The 15997-nt window shown below is 39.1% G+C and overlaps 1 protein-coding gene across 1 annotated transcript in view; it reads right to left on the bottom strand.

The window, feature by feature from the left end:
* Positions 1 to 12227, bottom strand: part of helz (helicase with zinc finger) — a 62567-nt gene extending 50340 nt beyond the window's left edge. The window contains exons 1-9 of the mRNA XM_036589168.1: positions 12125 to 12227; positions 8575 to 8781; positions 8054 to 8090; positions 7283 to 7407; positions 6146 to 6202; positions 5822 to 5870; positions 5575 to 5650; positions 3157 to 3355; positions 2814 to 2921 (exon numbers count right to left, since the gene is read on the bottom strand). Coding sequence (XP_036445061.1) covers positions 2814 to 2921; positions 3157 to 3355; positions 5575 to 5650; positions 5822 to 5870; positions 6146 to 6202; positions 7283 to 7407; positions 8054 to 8090; positions 8575 to 8763 — 840 coding nt within the window. The 5' untranslated portion in view covers positions 8764 to 8781; positions 12125 to 12227. The remainder of the gene's footprint in view (positions 1 to 2813; positions 2922 to 3156; positions 3356 to 5574; positions 5651 to 5821; positions 5871 to 6145; positions 6203 to 7282; positions 7408 to 8053; positions 8091 to 8574; positions 8782 to 12124) is intronic.
* Between the last annotated feature and the right edge of the window lie 3770 nt (positions 12228 to 15997).

Below are 15997 nucleotides of genomic sequence, written 5' to 3'. Positions count from 1 at the left end.
GTCAAGGCACCAACAGATGATAACTAACCCTCCATCTCTTACTCAGTTCACTTTCAATTAAGGGACATTTAGAATGTAAGGCCCTAACACTTAAGCAAATGAGGATGGATATAAAATACATCCTGAAGAGGGGTGAAAAATATGCAGTGGGGTCCAGCTTTGAAAATCTAAGACTGTTTTAAATGAATCCTGTAAATAAACAACAGAATGAATGAAATACTGAAGATTCTACACTATTTCTAGCTCACTGTTCACATTTAAGCAAATGTGTGAAATGCCCATGTTAAGGCCTTGTGAAGTTACCATGTTAATGTCTTTGTTCAAAAAAGCTCATGTTCAGACAACTCTTAGGTGGATCTGATCTACTCATCAGAGGCTTCTCTCGCTGTTATTGATCAGAGTCTGTGCCAGCTCAAGTGCATGCTGTCATTAAAAAGCGGGACAAAAAGATGGACAAATACTAAGAAATTCTGACGTTTCTGTAAACTATTATGCTGAGAACATAATTTGTGATGAAAAAAACTGCATTAAATTAGAAAAGAACGACTTTTGGACCCCACTATATTTAGCAGCTGATAATTTAGCGCACTATTTTTTTTAACGCGTGTGCCATTCAACCCACTCAAACGGACAGGCAGAATAGTCTACAACACCATCACTCCAAACAACGAAGATCAAAGGTTCGATACCCTGTTCAGGCAGAGAGTGATTCAGCTAGACTCCTAATGTCACATTAGCCTGGGTTCTGGGTAATAAAATCGGATTTAGCTACGTCATGGCTACGTACATTTAATTAATGACTCATGTCTCCCCGAACTAAACTAGCATTAGACTAGCAGTTTCCACATAAATGCTCAATCCAACAGACAAGGAAATATGGGGTGAACCAAGGAGACTTATTAGGATTCACTGCTAGTTTAGGAGGCCTGCTTGCTCTAATGTTTCTGTTCTTCCTCTGCTCATTGCCGCTGTCCCCTTGAGCAAAGCACTTAACTCCACACAACTCAAGAAGTGCCACAATACAGCACCTCTGTGACCACCGGTCCCTGTCCCTTGCACAGTATTCACAATACACTTTCAATTGGTTAAAAAAAAAAAAGAATTAAAAAACAGAATTAAGATTTGCCCATGGTGTATCATTAATTAACTGGCAAGGAAAGTAAGTCATATATCTTAAGACGTCCTATTGCCTTGCTTTATTGACTGCTTGAGTTAATAAACAGTGGTTGGATTTAATCTGCTCAGATCATTGTTCAATCTTAGATCATCCCCTTTTCCTAAAGTTTGCTAAGTTGGATCAGCTGTAATGCTCCAGTAGTGCCATATCTAAAAATATCTTTTAAAAATGAAAAGTATACAACATTTCACAGATACACTACACTGAATTTAACAGGACAAATTATGCTCTCTTGTATATCATCAGGATTCAGACTTGCTGTCCTCCGACAATAGACTAAAACCTTAGACCAGGGGTCACTCACAGGCGGACCGCGGTCCAAGTCAGGACCCAGGCGCTGTCCTATGTGGACCTGGACCTATAACCGATAAACTATGGAGAATTATTTAATTTCGACGGGGTAGTCAATCGCATGTGTTGTAAATACACGCGTGACACTACTCAGCCAATCATATCTGTGCATTACGATGAGCACTGAGATTCGAGTGAGTGACGCACACACAGGGGAGGGATGAGATGAGAAACAGCAGTTGGAGAAGAAAGTGAGTCAGAGGGAAGTTATTTCACATGGCGTACTCTAAAAAGAGAAAACTGACAATAAACGTTGTTGAAATATTACTAAATTGTACTTTATTTGATTTGACATTCAGTTGTTGACTGTATAAGATGTTGATATAACTACTAGGCTACTTCAGTATACAGTATATGGCACTGAATCATAATGCAAGTTAGACATTATGATGTTCCGGACCTTTGCTTAAAGGAAATTTTCCTCTAACCAGACACTACTGAATTTTAATTAAAAACCCCTGCCTTATATGATTACCACTACAACAACGGGTGGTACAGCCAAAAATTGATAGAATTAAGTACAGTTATATATCACAGCATAGTGCATAAACAGAAATGAACAATATACAGATAGATGCCAATATTGCTTTGTAACCCCACTGAGATTAAGGTGAGTGCATGTAAAGCACAGAGCAGCTTCTCTGAGCCCAACAAAAGCTGCTGAATGTTGTTTTACATCTAAAAGTCTTGTCTCTCTTGCACTCAAGCTTTCATTTACAGCAGTCAGACACAGCTGGAACTTGGTAAATATTACAAGCTATTCAGGCTATTAGAACCTGCAGAGACTCTCAGCTTGTAGCCACAGAATCATCTAAAGCAGCTGGCAGAGTGAGGGGTGCTGTAGGTGGTATTCTACACGCTAGGCTAAAGGCTAACAGAGACCAGCGTCTCCTTCAACTCTCTTTTCCCTCTTTAACTCTCATTCTAATGTCTGCTTCTTCAACAACAAAGTGGACTAAGTTACCTCAGACTGCAACTCACTGCATGAGAGCTTGTTTTACATTGTACGTATGTTGTGTTATCTGCATTTAATTGCGGCATACGGGTATAACAGTAATGATAAAACTACCTTAAAAAGGATTTCAACCAGTATAGGAGAAGAACTGGTATATCGCCCACCACTGTCCACAACATGCTCAAAAAAGCTGATCTTGACATAATTTACCATGATCACGATACATATCCTTGCATTGTCCCTATTTCTGAATGGTGAAATTTACTATATACTAATGAGCCAGTTATTCTAAGAAAGTTGGTATTATGGGAAATATTTAAAAGCACTTACCTTGCAGTAAAGTGAGAACGTCCAGGAATGGGATGATTTTTTGGTGTTGACAGTGACTGACAGATCTGAGCTATGTTCCACTGTAACTCCATCCACACAGTCATTGAGCTACAAAGATATCAGAGGTAGGAGAAAAAAAAAAAAAAAAAAACACCTTGATCACACAGGTGGCATTTGATTCAAGAATTTCCTCAAAAGCATTGTGGTCTATTCTTTGCACCATCACAATCATATTTCAAAACTGCAGATTGTACTAAATAGTATGGTTGCTTTAACACTGAACTCTTTAAATGACTGTGAGGAAACGGTGTATGCAGTAACTAATCTTTGCTGAACAGCATACCACTTTCTCTGGACTAAGAGAGTTGATCCACTTCTCGATGAGCGCCTCCATGTAGTTTTCCGTGTAGTGCTTCCCTTCCTGCTGCTGCTTCAGGCGGATGAGTCTGGAGGCATAGCGCCGCTGCCACTCAGTCAGCTCCTCCTGAGAATGGGCTGATGTGCACTGAGCCCCGTACCGACACAGACCCTGCTCTAGAAACCTGCATAGAAAAACAGTTACACTTACACTTCCAACAATAACATCAGCTTCATAAAGATCTCCACTTCTTTATTATCGATTGTTTTAATTATGCATCAGTTTGAACTTGACCAGTGAGGTTGCCAATGCCTGGCCCAACCTATCAAAAATACGTTCTGTGGTCCATGTGAAAATCAATCATGTGAAAAACTTGTGCTGCAAGAACTTTACAAGAGTCTATCTAGAGTCAAAACAGGCAGATCAAGCACACACTACAGTTCTGACGTGCACTCAGTAATACATGCTCTGACACCAAAACTTCCTCGTTTGCTGCGATTCATCACTAAAACATGTTTCCACCTGCTATCCCAATTTTTGGACCACAGTTGTTTGGATCGGACCTGAACATGGGTGGAGTGTTCAAAGTCAAAAAAGACTAAACTAAAGAAAAATTTGGAGCAGTCCATACCAAACAAGGTAGGTGTAAAAGTGCCCCAAGCTCCTTTGACTGAACCGCTGAAAGGGTCCACTGAAAGTGTGAAAACACCCTTATAGAAACACAGCTACGGTCTAATATGCATACTTGTTTTCAGACAATAACTCTTAGCTAGGCCTGTCACAATCATTAAATTTTAGCTGATGAGTATTTGTTATACAAATTACTTCGATTAACAACTTAATTGTCTTTTCTTGTTTACTGTATGGAGCTTTTGAAGTACAAGCGTAAAGTGGCAAAACTGGTCAATTAGCTATCTTGCTTCTTAGCTCTAAAAACTTAGCAGTAGTAGACAAATGTCTACAGTTACAAAGAATCGTGTGGATTCCAGCAAATCTATGTTTTTCACTAGAGTGAAAAAAACAGCAAAAAAACAATTGCTAGTTTGCTAGTTTAAATGCTAAAACATTAGAACTAGCTACATGGCTAACAAATAAAGCAACTTTACTTAAGCTGCCCTCTTATCATGTAAGAGCACCAAGTTAGGGCTGATATTTTCTCTTCATGACTCAGTCGATGTTTCAATGAATGCATTTACTTTTTCCTTTTATTGACGTTTTTGCCTCAGCCTAATGCACATAATTCACATTAAAATCTAACAACTGTGAAAAATTATTTGGTCAGCCTAAATCAGAGTGTTCATCTCAAATAATTGCGATTAGGCCATTATGTTATAACTGTGACAGGCCTACACTTAGCTATGGTGTATAATTCTGGCTGCCAATTGCTGAAGTGCTTCAAACCGTTAGTAACAATTTGATCAATAAGTAATAATAAGTTATCCTTTATTAATCTCACAACAAGGAAATTCACCTCCGCATTTAATCCATTTGTGCAGTGAAACACCCACATACACACTAGCGAATGCACACACACCAGGAGGCAGTGAGCACACTTGCTCAGAGCAGTGGGCAGCCCTATCCACAGCACCTGGGAGCAGTTGGGGGTTAGGTGCTTTGCTCAAGGGCACTTCAGTCATGCCCTGTCAGCTCTGGGGATCGAACCAGCAACTTTCTGGTCACAAGGCTGGTTTCCCAACCTCCTGCCCACAACGGCCCCCTTAAATGTACTCGGAAGACATTTCCAGATTTCAGCAGTTATTTAGCCCCCCGACATAGAAGAGCACTGAATGGAGTATTAACATATGTCCTATGTAGTGTCTGACATCCTTCGATGTTAGCTACCTAACGACCAACAAGCTGACCAATGTTAGCCACATCCGCTGCTTGTAGTTAAGTATTTGGACCTCAATTTTCTGACTGTAGCAGACATTGAGATTTACACTTGCCAATGTTCGTCCAAGAATATTCCAGTTAATTATTATATATAAAACACAAGCTGTATAACACACACTAGCTGCATTATTAGTAGACCATTCAGAATACTAAAGACCTGCTCTCCAACCGTGCCAAGAAGAACATAGTTACGCTTCAATCCTGCTCTACAAACTTGTGCAGAGGAAACTAGAGATTAAACATAAGGTTCCACATAGTGATGCATTAAAACCCTGCTATAGAAATTAGAGAACAGGTTGCATCTTGCTCAAGAAATAAACTACTAAATCCAAGAAAATTTATTAGTGAACACTGATGACAAATTCTCACATACATCAGACCTTGCCTTAAAAGTCAACCAGAGGAAAAAAACCTCCTCTCAGTTACTGTAATTCTGTTAACTAAAAGAAAAGGTAACTCAAATTATACATCATACAAGCACAGAAACAGCAGGAAGGAGGTCAAGTGTACCTTTTGCACAATGTGTACTCCTCACTGCTAGTGACCCCTCGAGGCGGAGGCCGGAACTGCCAGCCCTCGAGAACATCTGCGCCGAATGCCACACGAACAAAGATTCAGAGAGTCAAAGGGGAAGAGAAAGAGAGACATAGTAAGTCAGTGCATACGCCCAAGCAGCCCTACGAGTCATAAGACCAGAGCTGAAAATGGACTTTTGATTTTTGATGTGAAACTGAAATGGTCAGTAGAAGAAACTCACCTTCCTCGCTCTCCTCCGGCAGCTCTGTCACCATCTTACTGTTTACGGCCTGCCATTCAAACATGCTTTATGACTCAAACTCATATTTCAAAATATTTCGAAAAAAGCCCCAAAAAACCACCCCACAGCCTTACAAAACTGAGTAAAACTAAATTAAAAACACTAGGATAGGTAGTGTCTTGCTCTGCATGACTAAAACGAAAGCGTAGAGAGAAAATGTTATGGCACATAGTCTGAGACTTGTTTAGACATGCCTCAATTGGCAGAACTCAATCTCTAGTACAGGATACAGATATAACCATTATGAAAGTAACATCAACTTACCTCAATTTCAGAGAGGAGTATTTTCAACCTCGTCATATCCTTAGCCACAATTCCATTCTTAAACAGATGGAGAGATTTGTTTTAGCCATCTAACAATATTTTACATCTAACAATATTACAACATTTTAGTTAGCTACCTAACCCAACAATTGACTAGAACCGTAAGTTTTCACATTTTCAGCTTTAATGCTCACTTTGAAACAGTCTGATACACTAATCAAAATTCAGAATGTTACCATTTAAACATCCAGAATCACCTGACAATCATTTTTAATTTCATCAACAACTTTTACAATGTAGATTTACACAAAGTTAATAAATGCATTTGATCATTAAATGATGCACAAACAGCTATGTTACATTTTCTGAGCTTCCTATAGTACATTTGAACTTTGTGAAGCGCAAAGAACTAGCATATTAGAATCATTTTATATATTTACCTGCAGTAAAACTACTAAACACATTGAGTGTGTATACATGAACTCAATAATCCGATCATAATCAGATTTCTGCAGTTATCCAAATATTCAAACGGTCATTTAAACACCATACTCCGATCTAGAAATCCGATTAAGAAATCTGATAAAGAGAGCTGGATTTTAGCTCTGTAATCAGATTTCTCAGTGCATGTATATTCGTACTTCGATTTCTACTGGATTTCTCAGTCTGCGCATGCGCGAGAACAAACGCTGGATGTCGCAAGATGGCTGCAAAACACTGTCGGAGTGGCGCTGAAACCAAACACGAAATAAAGGATTTAAATATTCTTCATCTTCTAGATGATGTAAGCTCATATTCTCAGGTAAAGTGGTGCGATGCTTGAAAAAAAGCTGCAGTATGAAGTTTGAGTTTTACATTATGTTTACGTCACGTCTCCTTCTGTGAGTCTACTGGCTGGTTGCAAAGCAGAAATCCGATTATTGCCTGACTCATGTGGACCCAGAGTTTCACCATTATCTGATTACTTAAGTGCATGTAAACGTGTTGATCAGATTACTGACAAAATCTGATTTTCTGCAGTTATCGGACTATTGAGTGCATGTAAACGCACTCAGTGATTTCAAACTTGTGAAAGTGATTACAAACTTTTGAACAGTACTGCAGTTCTAATAAGAAAAGAGAAGTAGGTTAATTTACCAGCGGTTCTCCATACAGCGCTTTCGAGAGAATGCTGAAGACCTCCTGTAGGCTTCCATCCAGCAACATGTTCTGAAGCCCAGCCCGGAAACTCCCCTCTCCCTTCCCCAACTCCTCAGCAAGCACTACAGAAAAAAACACAGACACATCAATTTAAGAGCAAACCTAGCTTCCAATACAACATCTCCTGGATTTGATAGCCACTAAATGATAGCCACTGCTGTTTCCTGAGGCAGGCCTGTCATTTTTTTTTTTTAATCGCAAAGCACCACCACAAAAAGCATGTTCAAAAAAATTGTGGGGTGATTCAAGCATTTTGCTAAATGATTTAAAAAATAAATCAAATGAATCCAGCACACCTCTGAAAAAACAACTTCAAAATCATTCTATACATTCACTATTCTCTGAACTTAGCAAGCTAGCTAGTGCTGCTCACTACAGACGGCTGGTTTTAGAAACAAACCATCTGCAGTACCAATAGGCAGAATTTTATAGTAAGGAAATGATTAGATGCTAGTCTAGCCATTTACAAAGTTAAAACTTCTATGCAGAACTCAAGGTGCATAGCACCAAGACTAGAGCACATCTGACCCGCATGCGGCCAATCATGCACTCTTCTACTGTCCAGTGTTCAGAATATACTGCCTAGTACAACATCTGATTATTTCTTTTTATCTCGTAGGTTGGCACTAGTCACTCTATGAACATTACAAGTTACAGGCTTAAGCTTCATGGGGACATTTCTTCAAAGGGAAACTCAAGTTAACTCACCATGCTTACAGTCCTCATCAGCTTGATCATAGTCCTTCTGTAGAAGTAAGATACACCAGACGTTATGCTCTAGCTCAGGAATGGGCGATTCTAGTCACAGAGGGCCACAGAACTGTCTAATGTTTACCCTACTCTAACAAAGCTGACTCAATTCATCATCTTAACTATGAAGCACTTGAAGAAGAAACCTCCAAACTGCATCGTGGCCCTTTGAGACTGGATGCCCAGTCTTTGCTCTAGCTTATTCAGTCTTGTTGTCAACATAAGGAAACATTCTGCATCCAAACCATTACCAGCTGTTTGGTTAAAAAATAAATAAATAAAATCCAAATGTCAATTGCTAGGCATTAGGTATTTATTAATTCAGATCTTGTGCACAATCCAAGGTACAGCAAATGTACCCAAGAATGACAAACTCTAAAACATAATAATGCACTTCAAAAGGACACGCTAATTTCTATGACCAAAGAAAATGCACGCTAGTAATCTTGAGCAGAGGAACTGGCACACTAGGAGCTCACCAGCTGGAGCAGGGCTGCAATCCGGTAGAGCAGAGCACGCCTGCGGAGGAGGGCCGTGTTGGGGGTTGGGGGGCACGGCGCTAAGGCCAGCAGGGCCTCCGTGCTGTGGGCCACCGCCGCCTCATACTCCCGCCTCACTAATGATCCAATGGCTTCTTCACATGACTTCTGTGGCCTCCTGTCCTCCATGACTCTGGGACAGAGTGTCTGTTTATAGGGAGGGGGACATACGTAAAGTTCTAAGTTCAGTCTAGCAACACCACAGACCTGCACAGTTTGGAGATGTTCCCTGCTCTCAAAAGCAAAGTATCAAGCTATTCATGAGCCAAAATATGAAGTCATGGAGTCCACAAAGTCAACACTTGTAGTTTGTGGTCTTGCTTAAGTGCACAGTTCAGCTGTGTATTTCCAAACTTAGAAAAAAAGCACTTATTAAGACCACCAGTGTGCAGATACGTATCGCATCTTTGTGGGACAGTTAGTCACTAACAACAAACATGTTAGAACATCACCAAGGCACTGAAATGTGGGATATACACTTGAGGGATATCAACTATATACTGTAAGTATGAACTATGGGACAGACAGTATAACTGCATTTTGATATCACTAGTTAAAGAATTCGACGAAGGCATATCATGAAGTATTCTATTGTGGCTCATGGTGGGCTACTTTTAATGCACAATTAAAGTACGCAATTTAGGAATGATCTAGGCCAAGAGGACGCCTGTTTGGTTGACAGCAAAAACATGTATCCAGAAAAAACCCATACCAGAACAGTCACTGTAATAGTCTGATGTCATTCTTTAATAAAAGAGATTAAAAATTATAACTGATCATTTCTTTAAAGAAAGGTAATACCCAAACAGCTGAACATATGCATGTTTTCAGATAATGTCCAGCATATATAAAAGTCAAGAGTGGTCATATTAATATTTTATTCATACTTCTGGTATTCATGCCATGCCTAACGTCAGAGTACACAGCTGTTGTGGACCAACTGATGTGAAGTCATGAGGCCTCAGAGTAGATGTCTTGAACAAAAGACTGAAGTCATTTTTCCCTTTTCCATAATAATTAGGTCGCAACTGCAATTTCCAGCTGGACTCAGTCGGAGTATAACCACATCTCTCCAACTAGTTTTCCACATTTTCCAGCCTGAAACAAGCAAATCAGGAATGCTCCACAAATCACCATCATAAACTACATATTTAATATTTTTCAGTCCAGTTTTCTATAGAACACCATGCTTTAACTGGATTACATACACATAGCCCAAACAGCAATATTGTTTAAACTTGAAAACCTGAAATGTACATTATAAAAAGGCACTACAGCTTGTACAATCATAAGTAAAATAAGATTAAATCAAGGTCAGCCAAAAAAAAAATAAAAAAAAAAATTCAGGGCCGGCCCTTTTTAAGGGAACTATACCTTCCCTCATAAAGTAAGGCGAGCTAAGAGCTAAGGTGAGCTGTGTGCTAGCAAAGTTTTATGGCAGCTATCAAAAAGCAACTGATAAAATTTTATATTACAATATTTTCCAAATACTATGCCATTGCAGTTTTACATTACTTCACTTTGCATTAATAAAGTTAAAGAACCCATGCTTCCTGAGTACAGGTACTCTACACTAAAAGAATCTCTCATCTCAAGCTTGTTCTGTTTTCTTCTCACCGAAGGGAAGCTTACACAGAATTGGAAATGTTAAACATGACATGACAGAAAGTGAACTTTCTATTTATTTTGTTCTTTAGTCTTTAGAACTGTTCTTTCAAAACAATCTGAAACCCCCAGCACATGATATACAATGTAATTAACTGTCAGGTCTTGGAGATCGCATGTAAAGTGCACAAACCTAAAAACAAACTATTTGGCAAGATACTACTATTTTAAGTCACAGTCATGGACAGAATAATAGAATGTTACAATGCTCATTATCTGTAAATACCTTTAAAGGAAAACCTTGGCAAAAACACAGCATGCCTTACTGTGAACTATAAAATAAACAAAACTGTAGCTGAATGCTGAGGGCACTCTTTTAAAACAACACTGGTGTTGTACAGAACTGCCTAACTGTGCCTGCAGTGTTCGGCTACATGGCGAAGTTTTGTTCCTTTTTGCAGTTCACAGTAAGTCATACTGTGCCCTAAACCACACTGACAAGTCTGCATGACCTTAATGAGGGGCTGGATGTGGTTTGTGCAGATTAAGACACGTTTTGGGCATGCATTTAAAAAGATTTGGGTGACTATTGACTTTGTGTTTGTTAGCAAGGATAGCCTCATAGATCCAGTTTAGAAGTGAAGAAGCAAATGGCTGATGGACTACGTCCAGGGTAAGGAGACCGTTTCTGAATTTACAGAACATCAATGTTGGTCAATATCACGGTATATCGGCGTAGACGATCTATTGCCCAGCGCTAAGTACATAAACAAACTATAACATGCACGTGCGCACCGCGCATCTAATCAAGCCCGATCACACCAAAAAAGGCAACACAAGAGACTTAGAAAAATATAAACAGCCTATCTTTGGATTCCGGGTCAGTTAATAATAGATGTCCCGTCTGAGTGTATGTGTGTGTGGGCGTGTGTGTGTTGCATGTCCATCAAGTGCAAGAGAAAAAAAAACAACTACTAACATTAGCCTTACTGTACCACGACGCAAAACAGGCGAATCGACAACAACGTATCAGCAGACAGCCACACACCGACACACTCAACGTTAGTCCCGAATCACCCAGCAGCGCAGACCGCTACTTATAAACTATTTGACTATTTGCATTGCAACTCCACTATGCAGGGCGGCCCGAGGTAGGATGGAGTCTTGGCTCCTTTTAGAGCTTCGTGTTTTTCCTCCCTCAAGCTTCTGAGCAGTTCTCTCTCACTATAGCTCTGCTCTGGAAGTCTGGACCTGAATTTCTGCAAATAGGGCTGCTTTAGGACAACGTCTGTTGCATAAAGCGTTATGCAAGTAAATGCTGAACTGAACTGAACCGTTAACGCTACAGTTCTCACACTTTCGCCTCCTTTCCTTTCTGAGCCCAATAAAGTGCTGCTGGTTAAGCAGCACCGCAGCTCTCAAGCTCCGCTTCGGCTTAACCGCGACGTCGCCGGTCGGTCTGCGGGCTGTAGCTGGCTGCTTCTCACGGCCTTGAGCTACAGACGCCCCCGAAAGCCCTGTTCGCACAACGCCAAGCACTGAACACCAAAATGTCCACACTATACAACCAGCTGATACCTTCTACGCCACCATAAACAAGCCAGCAAAAGATACAGCACCGTTAACTCAGAGGTTGTCGGGCAGACGAGTCAGCTAGTGGCTTTAGCGAGGGAGCTAACGCTATGTAGCCTGCTCGGAGGGTCGCGGCTAAGGCCCTTATTGTGCTGCGAAAGCTCCTGCGCAGGAGAGCAGCGCTCGTTTGGGTTTTCTCACACGTACAGTGAGCTACCGTCTATAATTTCGTCCGAGAACCGAGACGAGTCACCGGTTCCTAATGTTTGAGAGGCGCACGGATGAAAAGGTGTAGGAGGAAGTCTGCGCTTACCTAGCTTTACTTTCTACGCCATCTTGGATCCACTTGTCAGCCTATCGCACGGCATGATGGTCAAATAGTTCTGCGCCCGGCTTCCTGGAACTGCTACCAGCACAACAGAGCAGCAGAAATGTGTTCAAGAACGCTGTGGCCTGCGCTGTGGCGGGACTCTTCTCCTTCAGAAGAGCAAATGTGAGGAGTGCTGAGTTAAAATATCCCTGTGGAAGACCTGTATGTTAAACGGGAATTCAGCTGAGTTTTCAAAATATCTGCATAATTAAATGGTTGAGATGTAAACAAAGTTGTGGTTTGGTGTGAAACGCTCCGTTACAGAGAAACGGATGAACTGTTCACAGTGGTGCTGATAGGAACCAGACGCCTGCAGTGTTTAAAGCCTCTAAAAGTTCCCTCACGGAGAGTTATTACATTATATGGGTATGAATACGCTGCCTGATGTCTGAGACATTGTTTCACAAAAGTTTTGCGGTAAGGATTTGGCCTAAAAGGTACATTTTTAAAAGCTATTCGTGGCAGAGGGGTACATGTAGGGCGTCGTGAGGCAAAATAGCTCCCAATAAAACTTACTTTACCTTTATCAGCAACACATAAAATATCAGAAAACACATGAAGGTTCACTGGTGGTTTTGAATAGTAAATAAAATAGCAATTTTTGCATCGCACATATCGCATCCCCCGGTTCCTATCGGCACCACTGTAAAGAAATCTAAATTCTGCTCTGAATGACTTTGTTTACATCTTAATGACTGAATTACACAGAAATTTAGAAACACTGGTGGGATTCCCCTTTAAACGCATTGAACTGGTCATTCAGATGACTCACGTTGGCTTTTCTCTTCAGGCAGCGTAGGTTTGTTGTGTGCATAAGCAGCACAGAAACTTACATTTCTTGGCGTCCAAATTCTGAGAAGTTAACAGGTTCAAAACTGACCTACAAGCTACCTCAGGACATAACATGGGGCCTCAACATCTGCTTAAAGGAAAATTCAACGCTTTTTTCATGTTTCTGCATAATGAAATATGAAGTCAGTCTGGTTTGATGTGAAATGCTTCATGGTAGAGAAATCTAACTGATTTCTTTACAGTGGCAATAGGAACCGAGGGTCATAGAATCTAAAATGCAAATATAACCATTTATTTACAATCCAAAACACCATTTAACCTACACATGGCTTCTGTTTTCTTTGAGTATTATTTTTGCTCCACAGTGCCCTGCATGTACCTCTCCACCATGAATGGCTTTAACTAAATACATTTTAGGCCTAAATCCCATCTCACAACTATTGTAAAACCATGCTTCAGGCAGCATGTAAGTAACCATGCTGTGTAATAGTATAATTTCTGTGTTGTAGGTTTAACAGGCATTAGATGATTCAGACATCTGGTTTCTCTCACCACTTCTGTAACCAATTCTGACAAGGGAAGTTTCTCTACAATAGTGTATTTCACATCTGAATGAGTTTGTTTACATCTTAACAATTTAATTATGCAGATTTTGAAAAAAACATGCGGTTCCTTTTTAAAGAGCCAGAATTTATTTTTTAATCTGTGGTTTTACACTTCTAACATGAGATGCGGTCTCAGATTTAAACAAAGCAGTTATACTTTTATGCAATTCAGATGTAATTTAGACCAGACATGCTTGTAGTTTCTAATTCATTGTTACAGAATAAAAGCTGTGAAAGTGACTAGGAATGGTTCACAGACAAAATAAAGATAAATTCTTGCATCTAGGCAGAATGTCTTTGGTTAAACTAAGTCAGCAAACATGCTGATCTTTGATGCGCTTTCCTGCGACAGTCACACTCAATCAGGTCCAAAGGTTTGAATAGTCTCGAGTTCTCTTGAAGAAGTCATTTTTTCACATTTAAAAAAAACCTTGAGCTATGTCACCATGTCTGCCAGGATATTGTGGAGCTGGGCATGAGTCCTTATCTCGATCAGCAACCTTCCCTTCTCCAGGAAAAATCACCCTCTGAGAGCCGTGGAATTTCAAAAACAGAAGAATAAGAGAGAAACTCAACATACATATCACAGGCCTCATGGAGACATACAGCTAAAGAAATATTTTCTCAAGTCTTGCGTAATGAATAGATAAATGTGCATTTATATAAGGGCTAATAGTAGCGATGGTAGGCTATATTCATGATCATGTAGAATATAATGATTAGCACAAAAACATTATTTGTTATATGGGAATTAATGAGATACAGTTTTCACTCCCATTAACACTTAATAATTAATTGTTATAAATTGCATTGCGCTAAAACTAAATGGAAATGAATGAAAAAATATGTTGTACTTAACCCACTTAAAAGTCATTCCAAACTTAAGCGGCATTTTGAGGAAGATGACCTCTTGAGAAAAAAGGCGGATCTCTTAATCTACTGTTTATGTTTGTGTGGGATCATTTATACACACACAAAGTTTTAAAGACATGTATATATAATGGAGTTCCAATCATTAGCATCTGATTAGTTGCACCTGATATGAAGTTGACACATTTGACATATATATATATATATATATATATATATATGTATATATATATATATATATATATATATATATATATATATATATATATATATATATGTATATGTATATATATATATATATATGTATGTATATATATATATATAAAACCTTACTGAATCAAATTTTCTTTACAGTTGTGGTGACAGGAACCATGCCCACAATGTTTATAATGCAATATAGACATTTTATTTACTATCCAAAACAATCTGGAGTTTTAATATGTACTGTTGATAAAGATTAAATATAGGGATGCATACTGATATTGGAATCATCTCAGTATCGGCATCAGACAGGTGTTTAGAGTTGACCAATATTTGAAGAAGTATTCATTATTCTCTGCAGATCAGACAGGCCTGAAAGCCTTTATGAAGAAAGATGAAAAACAATGAAAAGATGAGACTTCAGCTCAACATGAAGAAAACAAAGGTTATGACAATGGGAAAGACTGCTAACTTTACACATGATGGTGAAGATGTAGAAGCGGTGGATGGCTTTTGTTCTACTCAAATTAATTATTAACAGAATCCAGCAGTTAAAAAATACAACACAGATTGGCACGCGGCAGAAATAAGATGAAGGAGCTTCAAAGATCTTCAAAAGTAATGATGTCTTTTTAAACGAAGATCAGATTTTCCTTTGGTTCTTTATGTATGTGAAAGCTAGACAATTAAAAAGATTGAACCAAAAAAAATGATGCTTTTAACTTTGGTGCTGGTGAAGAGAAACAAGTCTCACTTGAAACCACAGATAACTAAACCGAAACGTAGTTTTGGACATAATATGAGATGAACGAGTTCATTGGAAAAGACAATTATGCTTGGAACAGTTGAAGGTAAAAGAGAAAGAGGATGGCCAGCAACAAGACAAGATGGATGGAGAGAGTCAGGGAAATCATAAACAAGCCATTAAGAAGCTTAAAAACCCAAACGGAAGACAGTATATTCTGTAGAAACACTATCCATATATCCAATTGACTTGATGGCACTTAATAATAATAAATATAAATATATTTATAAATATATAAATAAATATGATGTGTAAACAAAAAAAGGAGAAATTTTTATTTACTATATTTAAAAAATGATAAACAGGCAAAAATCCCTCTCTCTGTTGTGATGATGTCACCTGGTTGCAGTGGAGTGGAGAAAGTAAGATAATCGAAAAGTTCTCCTCTTGGATAATATTACACTCTAGCTAAAGTTGGAAAGATGAATGATATATTTGAGGTAAATTAGATCTTTCGCTTGCTGTTCCTTCCTCAGTGGAAAAGAGAGAGAACAACTATTTGATGGTGCCACAAAAATGACAACTTACTCGCAGAGGAATTTT

Source organism: Colossoma macropomum, unplaced genomic scaffold, assembly GCF_904425465.1.
Source record: "Colossoma macropomum unplaced genomic scaffold, Colossoma_macropomum, whole genome shotgun sequence".
NCBI classification, from domain to species: domain Eukaryota; kingdom Metazoa; phylum Chordata; class Actinopteri; order Characiformes; family Serrasalmidae; genus Colossoma; species Colossoma macropomum.
The sequence above is the reverse complement of the archived record's forward strand: the minus strand, read 5'-3'. Positions and strand labels throughout refer to the sequence as shown.